The sequence below is a fragment of the Lepisosteus platostomus genome, chromosome 14 (genome assembly GCF_059453375.1).
Source record: "Lepisosteus platostomus isolate fLepPlt1 chromosome 14, fLepPlt1.hap1, whole genome shotgun sequence".
In the NCBI taxonomy this organism is placed as follows: domain Eukaryota; kingdom Metazoa; phylum Chordata; class Actinopteri; order Semionotiformes; family Lepisosteidae; genus Lepisosteus; species Lepisosteus platostomus.
This window is the reverse complement of record NC_142624.1, coordinates 17758228-17773662: the sequence shown is the minus strand read 5'-3', so window position 1 is coordinate 17773662 and position 15435 is coordinate 17758228. Positions and strand designations below refer to the sequence as shown.

Sequence of the window (15435 nt, the reverse complement as noted above, 5' to 3'; positions counted from 1 at the left end):
CCTAGTGATACATTTCATCTTATCACATCATAGTCTAAAATGTATGTCTCACAAGTATAATCAACAACTATTTTTTCCAACTTTTAGTAACAATATAACTAACAAAAATATTAGACAATCTTTTGTTAAGCCATGATTTCATATGGCAGACATGGAACTGCTATGACATTTTTTCTAAAATTTGAAAAAAGCATCCAACTTTTTCCAAAACCCCTCCTATTCACACACTTCAAAACCTTAGCTTATGCTATTCGAAACTATTAATATCAGTCAATTTTAAATCATAACCCCAATCCTATCATAAGTGAAGTGATTAAAACATTCAGGAAATCAGCCTTAAGAAACATGGAGAAGATGATCAAGCCTTTCCAGCTACTTTTCCCTCAAGACCTTTGTTAATCTTAAAGCAGATTAAGTTCTCAACTGTAACACTGACCATGTCTTCAGAGAAACTGAGTTTTTTTAAAATTACTTAAGGATGACATTAAGCTTAACACTTGGTTTCCTAGACACAAATGATCATACTCAGGTCTGTGGCAACACCCAGAAGAAATGGATCAAAATCAAGAGAATCAAACACGAAACAGTGCAACAGTTACTCTCTTTTTTATTTGACTAAGTTCACTGCAAGGAAGAACAGCTCAGTGCATTACCTTTCCCTCCATATCACAGTTAAAAGATAAAAGAAGCTTTCCGGAAACCTACAAGGCAGTAGGGGAGATGCATGTTTAAAACTTGAGCAATACCTCGGCTACAGTTTAAAAGTCAAGGTGATCTGACATGATGCTGAATCACTCGAGGGGTGTGATTTAAAATTTAAACTTGGCATTTAAAATGTGGCATACCACAACAAGTGCTGCAGTAAGGAAACCATCAATGTGTAATGCTTCTTTTATTTTTTCAAATAATCTAATGCAGAACTGCACTTAATCTGTTAAACCTACCTGGTGGCACAGCGAATCGTTAATGTGACTGTCACACAAATCTTATTTTAATAATAATAAAAATATATTTTTAAACCCATTAGTAAATTCCTGCAACAATTACAATGTACAGTACAGAAATATTAATAGATTTTTTCTTTTTTCCATCATATACAGTTTACAGAATAACTAGTAATTGTGTAAAAACTAATTAGAAAACAATTTTATTTTATACTTGTGAAAAATATACATAGTGGCTTTAAAAAATATATTGTATGTAAAAGCAAATAAATTGCAAGTTGCATTGAAGCTGATACCTGTACAAGTCTGAGTTTTTCTTTAAGGAAAGCACACACAACAACTCTACAATAATTACAACAATAATTATAATATGCTGTTTTTTATGTGTTTCTCTGTAAAATTAATAAAAATTTGAAATGAAACAAACTTCGGATCCATTTGGTTTCCGTTGTTCTGCTATCTAGATGCAGCCATTCAAAATGCATGGTAAAACTGCAAAAGTTTCTGCAGAATAGCGCGGAATACTGCAGTAAGTGATTGGCTGGCCAAAATGACCGACAGGTGGCATTTGTGGTGCATTGTTTATTAGAGAAACAATTGCTTCATTTAATCTCTCTAGTGTGCATGTTTAAATATTAAAATATTAATATGGAATTTTAGAACTAAAGGGAAATTTTGGTAGCTGAGCATATGTACAGTAAGCAGCTCCGTACTTCTCACAGAGGCTAGGAGTGTTACACCCCGCTGTGTTTATGTAGAATAGACAGTTCTGCTTGGTTGGGGATGCATTTTCAGTAGCATGCTCTGTTGTCATTGTTGCTCTTTAAAATAAGGCAACCAGCAATCAAATGTCCTATTTTTTCTTAAAACGCGTTTTTCCATACTGTAGTTTTAAAACTTGAACAAAGACTTGCCACATGCATACAGCGTGATGTTGTATAGTTTTAAAGCCACTACAGTATAGCTTGTGGGAAATACATTTATTTGTCCTGCATCAAAGTTTAACTCCTTCAGAGGGCCCTACATTACAAACTCTGAGGGTTTCATTGTCTATTACAACAGCATCGACAGCAATGTAGTTAAAAGGAACATGTCAAAATGTTTCCAAAATAATCACTAGTGAACGAGTTGAAGGACTCGATAAAAATTAAGAAATCATAACAAAAAAATGGGTTTAGATAGTTAAAAACACTTTTTATTGTCGAAAAAAAGGTGATTTTTCTTACGAGCGATCAGCTTAGAGTCTTTGTATAAACTGTAAGTTCTTTTTACTTTTTAATTAAACATTTTAAAAGTAAAATATAATTTGAAATTAAGACAGGATACACTTTTTTCTGTGTCTCTTCCTATTCTCTCTCACCCACTTTGATTCGGAGGCTGAAATGTCTAAAATAGGAGGGAATGTTTCGTGCCAGCTGGCACATTATCATCCCACACCAGGGGGGAGGGAAAAAAGGTGGTAGTGCGGGTGTCATTTACTGTCTTTCAGTCTCCATCACTCTGCCCAACCACCCATTCAAAAAGGGGGTTGTGTTAACACAAACTCTCCTTAACAGAGCCGCTTGTAAGAGCAAGGTGACTTTCTGCTCATTTAAATAAAACTTCTATACAGACATTTTAAATTCTTCAAGCAAAATTAGCAGTCAAAATGTTATTTTTATATATCACAACGTGTTCAGTAAATAGAAAATATGAATGAGCAAATGTGAATATTATTAAAACGCCTATTTTTGAGACAGGGTGTTTCAGATATCAATAACGGGGGGAGTGGTATTAGTTGGAGGGAGGGGTGCACACTTATGCAACCAGGGTGTTGTAGGTTTTTTAATTTCAATTAGTTTTCCTAATATTTATCTATTCATTTTTTTCTCTTGAATTCTGTTGGTTGCAAGGTCACATTAAAGAGGGAAAAATGTCTGACATGATTTATAAGGGTAGGCTTTTTATATCCACTGGAGGTTTGTACTGTATTTCACAAGCCTCAATTAGTACCATCAGCATTATGATATGATTCCTAGAAATACGGTTTTAAGTGACTTTTAGTAGCAATGGAACACACCTTTTTATTATATTTCTTTCAAAATGTTCTTTTTTACAGGTGTAGATTCTGCAATATTATCTGCTTCTCTTCTTAGAAAATAATTGAAATCAACAATATAATCACAGTATTCATAAAAAGAATTATGAAAAGGAAATGCTATGTTTAGAAATCATGCTTAACTATGTTACTGTTTCAGCTTCTGCTACAACTGCCATAACTGTCTTAACTGTCACTTAAGTCTCAGATCTCCAACATCTACATGATAGAACTAAGAAATGGGGATATGAAGGGCCTTTTGGGGCTTTACTTTAACTTAATAGAACCCTAATACAAAATCATTTTAAGGAAACATTTTTGCCATTGATTTAGTGGTACATTTATAATAAAGTACTGTATGGTCAACTGTTATTTAGAGTAGTCTGTGGACCAGTCTGCACTGGTCTGTTCTGGTCTCAGACTTGAGAGGCCGTGCAGTGGAGAAGTGAGAGGAGTAAAGCTTTTGTATTGTGTGACTGCTTCTTCATCTAATCCACAAAAATTCAAAAGATTGTACACCTGTGGACATCTCTACTGCACAAGCAGTGATGTAACAATATTTCACATAATGTTATCTTGGAAAAATGTTAAGTTTAGCTATTATAAGACAAATTATGTTTTCAATCCAGAAATACAGAATTCATCTGATATACTGTACAGTTGCTAATGAAAATTCTAATGTGGACGATTAAGCAGTCTTAAGACCCACAAAAAAGAGTTAATATTTGTTCAATAAAGCAATTAAAAAGTGCTGACAGCTCATACATATGACATAAACTAGAAGATCTTGTGACCCTTAAGTCCAACAGCCCAGTATTTGAAGATAAAAATACTGAATACAGAAAAGAAGGGTGAAAATCATTTCTGAGAGCTGATTAGATTGGATTGCTGTATGGTTAATGATGACCTTTAGTAATAGCGCTTCAACAGCTTAGTCTGATCAAAAATCGGTCCAGTAGCAGTGAGATCGACAAGGATAGTTCATGCAGAAAACTGAGGTACTCTTATTTGTGAGAGAATGATTTCTGAAGAGGAAGCATGAATTCAGATTCAAGGGCACGTTCCAAACAACCCAGTCTGCTCTCTGCTCTTTCAGTAGCTGAGAAGAAGTTAATTAGAGTAATTATCATGAGTCCTGTACAGAAGAAAGTTCCCCAGTTATTTCGGGCAGGTGAGATTAATTTGTACCTCTTCCCTTTATCTAATGTTCTTTAATTTTAAAAAATCGTTTCTGTCCTTTGATGTTCGCTACAGAAAACAGGAAGTCTGACTTGTCAACAAAGTAACTAATGAAGTTCTTTAAAAAGATTGAAGAAGACAATCAGGAGTATAAATATATGCCAGATGATTCTATGTACATTTTCCCTCGCATTTATGTAATCACAATAAAAAAGTAAGCTATATCAAAGAAAATCATAACATCTAACAAAGTTAAAGAAAATACTAGGGAGCTTAAGCCAGTTATTACACAACTAAAGCAAAAACACCTACAGTACATGTGACTTTTGGAACCAAAACATTTTTTAAACATTTTTTTTAAACAAAATCATTATTTTTTATAACAGCTGAATATTTTCAGAGTGTTTTACATTGTGCAGTACTAATTATTATCAAACTAGTATATAACAATTTTGGGCCAGCAGGGGGCGCTCACCCTGTGGTCCATGTGGGTCCTAATGCCCCAGTATAGTGATGGGGACACTATACTGTAAACAGGCGCCGTCCTTCGGATGAGACGTAAAACCGAGGTCCTGACTCTCTGTGGTCATTAAAAATCCCAGGGCGCTTCTCGAAAAGAGTAGGGGTGTACCCCGGTGTCCTGGCCAAATTTCCAATTGGCCCTTACTAATCATGGCCTCCTAATAATCCCCCTCTATGAATTGGCTACATTACTCTGCTCTCCTCCCCACTGATAGCTGATGTGTGGTGAGCGTTCTGGCGCACTATGGCTGCCGTCGCATCATCCAGGTGGATGCTGCACATTGGTGGTGGTGGAGGGGAGTCCCCATTACCTGTAAAGCGCTTTGAGTGGAGTGTCCAGAAAAGCGCTATATAAGTGTAAGCAATTATTATTATTATTATTATTATTATTATTATTATATTAAATTCATGCCTTATTGCTTTAAACAAATGTTTAATATATTATAGTGATGTTTCAATAATGGTATGTGAATGACTTAAAATCATATCTCTGTTCATATCTCTTAAACCAATTTTATTTTATTTTTTATAAAGTGAAACACTCCAATTACATACAGCCAGGCTTTAACAATACCCACTTTCTCTACCAAAAATGGTTTATAAAAATGTAATGGGATGTTAATAGGAGATTGTTTCAGACAGGCCTACCCCATGAGAGTCTGTTGCAAACTGACCTCTACATGATCTTCTAATTCTCATTTTATTTTATGTACATTACATATAACTCAAAGCCCCTAAACACAGTTAACAAACTATTTTTACAGCTGTAGGTGACTAGGGAGTGTCTCTCAGAGTTCAGATGAGATGTGTAACACCTAGAAGTGTAAAGATTTCCAGACTCAAAGCAGAGATAAAAGGGGTCTAGAGTCTGTGATCAAAGCACATCATAGTTTACTTTGGTTTACCTTTGTAAATTAAGTTCTGGGTAAATGATTAAGTACCAGTCAACTGTCCAGAAACATGCTGTATTGGAACCTTTCTAGAAAAAGTCTGCTATTCTGTGTTTTTAGGGAACTTAGGTTTCCTGAGTAAAAGATACCTCGGTTAAAGACGGCCTTTAGAGACAGAGATTTAACTGTATGCTGTATTGCATTCTGCTTTACTTAGAAGGCATCTTATCTATTCTTTGGCTTCTATGGCGATTATTTAAGAGTCAAGTACTTAGTAGCAGTCTGGGTTTTTCTGGGTGATAAGGATGCTAAGCCTCTGGAATTCTTTGTCTGTACATACTGTGTACGTAGAGTAACATTTGAGTTATATGTTTATGTTGTGTGTGTAGTTCCACTGTCATTGTTAATAAACATTTGTTTAGCCAAGTATGCCGGGATCATTACTCTTTTCACCAAATCTGTGCCAGAGAACAAAGAATTAATGTGCCTCTAACTATACCAACTGCTCGGGTATATTCTGGAGAAAGCACCTACAAGTTGGGGGTATGATTATTTTATTATTGACTAATCCGCTCTGTCAATTCCTGCTTATTCTCCATTTTTGTAACCCCCATTTGTAACAACTTTTTTTCCCCACAAGAATGCACAAAACAGCACAAAAACAAGCAACTCATGCCAGAAAGGCAGACGCCTCTGCCTGGGATAGGCCACCTCTGCCTCACAGTCACCTTTTGCATCACAGAGCTGGAGTCTTTCACCCCACTCTTCTTGCTCTCTCGTTTTCACCCACGTTCTCCGGCAGAGCCAGGAGTATAATTCACATCTCTCTCTTTCTATATCAGGGCTGAGGGACTCCAGCTGAGTGTCCTGCTCTCTGGTCTCAGCAACTACAAATGCACAACAAGCAGTTCGCTGGCAGAGCCAAGAGAGAATAACCTGCAACGCATCCTTTCTGTGTCTAGGCTGAGGGAGCTCACCAGTCTCACAGCTACATGTTCACAACTTATCAGTGGGTGGCCCTTCAAGCCCACCCCACACCATTGAGTCACACATACTGTATTTTCACAATCTTTCACCTTACATCTGCTCACAAGTACATCTGTTGCTTAAGTCTGTCTTTCTCAGAGCCCTGACAATATTCACAGGCTACAACACCACCTCTACAACTGCACACAAACAAATTATCTTCCAACGACCTCAGTCACACAACTCACACAGCAGATAATTAGCTGCTTCTTCAGTGCTTCTTAGCAACCCTGTAGCTGATGTCCCTCAGATAAACAGCCATGCAACATCTTGTGGCAAATAAACACACAAAGCCATCTAGTAGATGCTGCTGCTTTCAATTACATCCAGCCAGCCTTTGTACCACATTCCTGCAATCGCCGACATACATTGCTGCTTTAAAGGAAGCTGTTTTCTTTTTCTCTCGTATGTATCTCAATTTATATAGAATAAAGGAAATATGTAGCTGATAGGGTAACTATAGGAAAGTATCTTATAAACAAAAAATAGACTTTAGACATGTATTGCAAACGATCTGCTGTCCCTGACAACAGACTATGAGTTATATCACAAATCTAAGTCTGGGTCATGTTTCAAGCTAAGTGTGACCAGGATTCCCCAGATGGTAGACCTGGAAACAGTCAGTGATGTGATGTGATAGGACAAAAATCAGTTAAATAGTATGAAACGTGCAAAGCAAAAATCACTGTAACAAATCATTTCATAAACTAGTCCCCACTGCAACATACTATATCTCTCTAAGGTGATGGAAGACCACCATTTAGAAATGAACAACTGGCTAAGAGTTTTTGCCGGGTGATTGCTGACACAGGATCTGAACTTAGCAGTAAAACACTATAGTTAACATCCTGGCTCTTTTTTACTGTGAGAAGGACTCTATCAACAGGATTCTGAGCAATTTTAAGTAGCTTTGCTCATTTTCATTCTCTTCCACTAACTTCATTGTGGTGAAAAGCACAGGGACAAGTGTCAGCAAATATCTACCAACATTTTAACATTTTTTTTTTATCAGCTTCATTTCCACCTCACATTTTTTAAAGTACAAATATGCATGGGTAATGGGAAGAGTAGCATACTGTATGTCAGTCAAAATGTCACTGAACATTTTGACAGCTTCTGAAACTAACTAAAGCTATGGTGTCACAACAGTGAGTTCTTCAGAGCAGAAGACAGAAAAATTTAATACTTACTGTACCATCAATTGCTGACTTAAATCAATGCCTACCAAACTTCAGAACAATGACTCTGTGAATGATTGCTTTCTATTCTTTCTATGTTTTAGAATTTGTCTCTTAGTACTTCTTTTTGATTTTGTAGTACTCACAAAAAGTATCACTTTGTTCTTAAGTTTAGAGCTTTATTTATTTAGTACATGTTTCATCCATTAAAAATGTGACAGCACAGCAACACTGTGTATTATTAAATTAAAAGTGAGTTATTTTTCATTTTTAAAAATTACTCTCTGCATGGGGAAAATCCATGCAAAATGATGATTTTGGCTCATGGAGAGGATAGATATAAAAACAAAAAAGAGAAAGAGACGGAGTCAGAATAGGCCCTTGAAATGTGTTTCTTGTGATTAGTTTCTTGCTAACTTAGTCACTTCATCATTTAATAACACACAAAGCAACAGTTAAATAGTACCTTCAGCAGGATGTCCACGATTCGCTGCTGGTATTCAAGTGCCTGCTTGTCATTCTTGAATTCTTCGAAAGTCTGTCAAATGACACCAAAATACAGCCCAAGATATAAAAAATACAGTACAGTGCTATGACCAAGGATGCTGATGAATATTAAGGAAAACAGTAAAATTTTAAATAATCCTACTTCCTTCTATTTTTTTCTTATTAAAGCAGATATTATTACCACAGAGAAAAAGGCAGATATACTTGGTATGCATATACTCTTAACCTATAGTTTTCTGATTCACTAAGGCATAATTTGTAAAATATCCAGATGTGGTTTGCCATAAAATATGTAGAATCTGAACTGGATTTACATTTAAGTATTATGGAGAATCTTATTTTAGTCCATAATGTTACAAAATGTGAGGTGATCAGTGAAATGTGAGGTCAGCTTAGAGATTGTCCTCACAGTGAAACCTGTTTTGTCAAGGTTAACAGTTTAAACTTAAATGATAGATTTCTCTTTAGTTTCTTCTTTGTATCTGGACTTTTCACTAACCCTACACACTCTATGTTGAGTGCCCCTTTTGAGTGAAGACTGGGACTTTTGTTCTTACCAGTGCCAGAACATTGAGGAACTCCCTGGTGTCAAAGTGCAGCAGTGTGCGTATGTAAGGGCAGATCTCTTCATCAGGGGGCGCCTCTGTGGAGTGAAGACGGATCAGGAACTCAAACACCTGCCACACAAAGAATGAAAATGATAAGAGCAGTGATGAGAATAAGACCAAAAGGCTCTTTTCTGGTGATTAGTTAATCATACTTTCACACATGCATTCTTGGACTGGCAGAAGGGTGACACACAGTAATTTGCAATTAATTAGCAGTTACTGTATTAAAAGGTTTCATTCCAATAGCTGCCTACAATTACTTTACAGTCAAAATGGGACAAAGACATTTTTATTGCCTCTTGACAAACATAAACATAATGGAAGATGATCATTAAAACCCCACAGTTTTCAAACATATTTAATCTGCATGTTTTGCAAACTTCACTTTCATTTTAGGAAATGACAGACTTGTTCTGATATAGGTAGATAATTAGTCAGGTGAAGGCAGTAGGCTACTTTCTGTACTTTTCTGTACTGAATTCAGGGTTTGATTTAAAGTTTTGATATAATAAAATAAAATTTAATCAATTTTTTTCAGTTTGGATAATCAAATTGTTCACATAGTGCAATAACAGGACTAAACTATTCATTACCATATATGCAAGATGTCACAGTCAAGAGAAACACAGTATGAATTCTGGTTATAACTAATGTTGATTTCTTGATTATAATCTCTGGGACAAGATTATTGAACACGATATATACAGTTGTACATGCTATGTACTATGTATACAGTTATGTTGTATTTTAATATAATGTTTCTCCTTTACTATGTTAAACTGTATTCCACTGTTTCACATTCAGGGCATGCGTGTTTTAAAAATTAAGTTCCGTGTCCTCCCAATATATAAAAAGATACTACATGCAAGAATAGAATGGAAGCAACATAAAAAACCAAGATGCTGTTCTATCTAAAACACAAATCCAAATGACTTACCAATTTCTATAATTTCCTTTAAACAACAGTTTAAACTTCTGTTTGTTGAAAAAACACAAATAATTAAACTGACTTTTTTTCAAACTGTCAATCTGTGAGTACAAAGAACCCCACATGAACACGGAGAATCCGCAAACTCCACACAGACAGAAGCACAAGGCCTGACTCATGAGCAGGAACAATAGTTAGTACTTAGATCTCCATCCACCTTCCATCATATTCAATGTTTGAATATTCAATCATCTCCCTATCTGTCTTTGTAGGTTACAACAATATGTCACCTAAGATTTCGTGTGTCAAAGAAATCGGACACTTTGCATCCTTTGCCTAAATAAGAATAAATTAAAGGAATATGATTCCTTTGAACTAGGTAAGATGCTCTCCTCGCATGCATTGCTAGTCAAAATGGAGATGCATGGTATCAGCTCATAGAATTGCTTCTTAGAAATCAACTGTTCAGCGTTTGATCTTAAAACTAGCAATTGTTAAGTTTTTATCATTAACTGAAATTATATGTCTTCTATAAGAAAAAAGGCCAACCAGACCTGTTTACTTGAATGAGGATCTTTGTTTCAAATTATACCTCAACAACTTTCCAAATGACAAGTGCCTTTTAGGGAGGGTAAGTACTGAAGGAGGCTGGGGTTCTGTCCTTTTTGCTGTTAAATATCATGCTCAAAGATAAAGGGAAAGGTCAGATAACTCTCAAAAAGAGTTGGGGTGTCTTGGCTAAATGGAAGTGGAGTGGAGTCCCCATTACCTATAAAGTACTTTGAATGGAGTGCTAGTATAAGGAATTATTATCATTGTTATTATTATGATTTTGATTATTATTATTATTATTATTTTAGCAGGTGGAAATACCTAATGAAAAAGGACATTTTGAAGCGACTAAACCACAATTAAAACAATTCTACATGTGTTTCATATTCATTTAAATGCTAATTACAAATTTAATAATAATAATAGCGTTTATTTATGAAGCACCTTTTCAAACCCAAGGATTTCTTTAGTGATAAAGAAAAAATACAATGAAAAGTAAAAAGAAGAAAAAAAACAAACAATACCATACAGGTTTGTACAGATGGAATGCAGGGCAATCAGACATACTGTAGATCTTGGTAAAAATGAAAGTTTTTATGTTTGGATTTGAAGAGTCAAAGAATTTTTGTCTCTCCTAGAGTGTGAGGAAGGTCATTCCATAACAATGGAGTAGTGACATATAAGCCACAGTCACCAAAAGTCAAATCTTAGTCTGTGATTTTAGTTTCTACTGTTAAAGACATCTTAGAATCAACACTTTAATATGTGAGTTTCTAAAGCAACATGGGAGATCTAAGAGATTTTGAAAGAGGTCAAATAGTTGGTGTCCCAACTGCAGGTGCATCAGTCACAGAAACAGCAAAATTACTTAATGTATCAAAGGGAAAAGTGTCAAAAATCATGACAGTACATGTCAAACAAGGAAAACAGCAAGCCAAAGCTCACTGAAAGAGACAGATGGACAGTTAATAGGACTCACAAATTACCATATATCTACACATCTTTAAACCTGTCTAAAAAAAAAGGGGTACATCATAAGCTTCACAAATCTCCTATTTATGGTAGGGCTGCCAATAAGAAACTGGTTGTAACCAAAGCCAATGCGCAGCGATGCATAACATGGTGTAATAAACTCAAAAACTGGACTTCTGAGCAGTGGACAAAAGTAATATGGTCTGTCTCTTACTCTTTCTGTTACATCTGGATGTGTTGATATTTGGAGAAAGCCATGCAAAGCCTTCAATCCACACTGCCTGTTTATATACGTTGCACACATTGGTGGTTCCATTATGCTATGGATAGCATCGTGTCTTCGGGTCTGATTATTACTCTCCATGGTGAAATTACAGCCAAGAAATACAAAGCCATTTTAGGCACCGTAAAGTTGTAGCACACTATGGCCAAAAATTGTTTCCTCAAAACGGTCCAAGATGATAGCTTCCCAAAACACATTGCTAAACAAATTCAAGAGTGCCTCTTCTCTTTTCAGCATGGAATAAACCTATTACTTGTTCCTTTGCAGCCCACGCATGCTGACGCAGCTACCCACCTGAACAAATTCAAGAGTGATTTCATGAACACCAAAATGAAGTCAAACACCTTCCATGACCTCCCCAATCACAAGATCTGCACATCTTTGGGAGATGTTCTATAACACAGAGTGGATTTCTACTTCCATCTCTCAAAGAACTGAACATTTTCCTTCTAGAAGGATGTCCCAATAGCCCACTAGAAACAGTTAAAAAAGTTGCAGTCATTGTACTTTGAAGAAGGGTGAGGCTGCCGAATGCATATGGCAGCTCAACTTTTTATTAGTTAATACATTTTTATATATTTGGTGTTCCATTATTTTGTCTATAACCTGTATATATAAATGCTGTCCTGAATTATACAGTTGAAAGTCCAAAGCTGAAGAACACCTGGCTTCTATCATCTACACCACTCTGAAAATGTCTGTCTGATTTTAGTATAGTAGAAGGCAGGTGTTCAACCCCTTGGGAAGGGAATTTATTTATCTACTTGTGATAAACTCACCTGTGACAGCTCCAGATAGTATCACAGAGATCATGAAAATCCTAATAAACTATAACAATAGTGGATTTGCCAAAGGCTTACTCTGCCAAGTATAAAAACAGAATTCCATTATGCAGAAAAATGCAGCTTAAAGAAGGTATGGCATTAGTAATAGCTCAGACCCAAACTGAAAACAGACTCTCCAACATGAGCATGAGTGCCAGGATATAAACCATAATCCCACCACAGCCCTCAGACAAAATAGAGCAAGTCTCCATTTCTGTGTGGTGGAGTAGGAGTCTGTAACCCGGCACAAAATGGTCAATGACCAACAAGTAAGAGAGAGGACGAGATGGTGTGATGGCACAAGACAGCAGACAAGAACATACAGGAACAAACAATACCAACACAAAACAAGATCAATAAAGTGCATAATCAGAACTTTTCAATATGATCACAAGTGAGTATAGGTATGTACGTGCGTTTATACAGTGCCTTGCAAAAGTATTCAGACACCAGCAGTTTTCACATTTTGTTACTTTAAAGCTTGCAGTTATGACACTTTAAAGAAGTAATATCTATTATATAAACAAACTACTCCACACATTCAAAGAAAAAAACAAAAAAGAAAAAAGCCAATAGATAATTGAAAGAAATATAGAAACCTCACATAAACCTGCATAAGTATTCACAGTTGCTGTGGGAAACCAAACTTAATGTATGTGCACAAACTCACCTTAATGGGCTTGCGTGACCTATGTACAAAAATAGGGGTTCACATGATTTAAGAATACACCTATCTCTGTAAAGTCCCTTAGTCAGGTAGTGAATTTCAAGCATGGACACCATGGAGCTTTCAAAACAACTCAGGGATGAAGTTGTATAAAGGTGCAGATATGGAAAAGTATATGAAAATATTTCAAAGAATCTTAATATCTCTTTTGATCATTACAAATTTAAGGCACTTAGACCATTCCAAGATCAAGGTCCCTCTGTCCCTTTACATTGAGCAGCTGTGTAAGCAGGAACCTAGTTACAGGTGCTACAAGGCGCAAGGTTTAAAAAGTTACAGAGTTTAGTGGGTCAATAATATCCTTGACACTCCAAAATGGAGGGTTATATGGAACTGGAAAAAAACATCTCAAATCCATGGGGTTTAGGATGAAGCACCTAACTGATACTGCACACATGTGTTTAAAGGTTTTGTGGTCAGACAAAAACAAAATAGAAGCTTCTGACTTAAATGCAAGGGTCACATAATTTAAAACAGCACAGTGCATCACCCAGTTCATACAATTCCTCTGCCAAGCACAGTATCAATATAATATAGTTTTGCCTCTCATCAGCAGGGACAGGAAGCTTCTCAGGATTGATAGAGATGGAGCAAAGTACTGGCACATCTTAGAGGAAAATCTGTTTCAGCATTAAAACAATGACAAAAATTCACCTTTTACCAGATAATGATACAAAACACAAGACGACAATGAAACTGGAGTGGCACACAAATATGAAAGAAGATGTCCTTGATCGGCTCAAAGTCCTGCCTTGAATCCCATTAAAAATCTATCTACACTCTGGCTAGCAGAAGCTGACAGGCATGGGTTGGGCAATCTTCGGTGGCTGGTGGAGAAAACCAAATTTGGAGGAGCTCGGCACTCTCCGGAGACATCCACGGAGGGTTGGACACTGTGCTGGTTAATGGAGGACAGGAATTATACTGTGTGGAAGATGAACTCAGTTTTCAAAGCAGGGTGAGGTGTGGAGACTGTGCTGTAGATGGGTGGATGGAAGAAGGAGCAGATGCCACTGGTCGGTACTGTGATTAGCACTACTGGAAGTAGCTCAATGTTAGGCACCATTCCAGTGGTGTAACAGGCTATGAATAGGGAGAACTGGATTGGAAAATCATCCATTTTGGATGACAGGGGCACCAATAAATGGCCTGAGCGTGTTCTAGTAGTGCCAGGAAAATTAAGATCGCTCATGGGAATGCTGCATGTTCCCAGGGCAACCAATAGCTGCGAGTTCCCACCTGTACAAGATAGTATGCAAAGTTGGTAGAACTTCCAAATAGACTGTGATTTTAAGTGCTATCAAAGGTGATTCTACTAAATATTATGTTCATGGATATTAATTCTTATGCAATCAACATACTGTAGGTTTTTCTCTTTAGTTTTTGCTGACATTGACTGTAACTTATTATTCCCTTAGATGTCTTCAGTTTGAGTATTTATTTGATTAAAATAATAAGTTAAAAAAAGCATGAATATGTTTTTAATGTCACATAATGGAACACCATAGGAAGAGTCTGAATACTTTTGCAAGGCACTATTCTGAATGTGTGTAAAGTTCATGCCACACCTTAAGAGAGATCATGTAATGGGGACCCAGGGTTAATATTCAATGCACTGAAATTAAAATGTACTCTAAAACTGATTTTATCATTGCCATCTATGCTGTATTTGAATCTGCAAATGCGTAAACATTAACCATTTCATTATCAGATCCTCATGTTAATTTCTGCAGATTTATACAAACTGCACATTCCACTGGCATTCTAATTGCATTTTATTCACAGGACTTCATAAATATGTCAATAATGTGCTTTTGTAAAGAATGTAGTCAAAGAATGCATTAAAGATAACTCTACTATATTAACCTTATAATTGCATATTTATTATTAAAGACTAAGACATTTTCTAGAATATGCCCAACAATTCACTTTTTCTCTCTGTGCTCCCCTTACGTTCACATACAGTAAATGCCTTTCAATGTGGTCACAATTACATCTGGTGAAAGCCAGAATATGTAAAGTGTTGTGGTGGCAACACCTTCGGTACTCTGTGTTAGGTTCTCCTAACCATAATAAAACATTACAGGAAACACAAATCCAAAGGAGAATAACACAGCAATCCTTATTAAAGTTGACAATATATATTAATATAAATTAACTGTAACATTAAAATATTGATATTTTCATAAGCAACCATGAACCACGCATTAATTACCCC

At 36.1% G+C, this 15435-nt stretch overlaps 1 protein-coding gene across 1 annotated transcript in view; it reads right to left on the bottom strand.

Moving 5' to 3' along the window:
- vps8 (VPS8 subunit of CORVET complex) overlaps positions 1–15435 on the bottom strand; it is a 387878-nt gene that overhangs the window by 259426 nt on the left and 113017 nt on the right. Inside the window, exons 26-27 of the mRNA XM_088607294.1 lie at positions 8881–9000; positions 8283–8354 (exon numbers count right to left, since the gene is read on the bottom strand). Of these exons, the coding sequence (XP_088463420.1) occupies positions 8283–8354; positions 8881–9000 (192 nt within the window). The remainder of the gene's footprint in view (positions 1–8282; positions 8355–8880; positions 9001–15435) is intronic.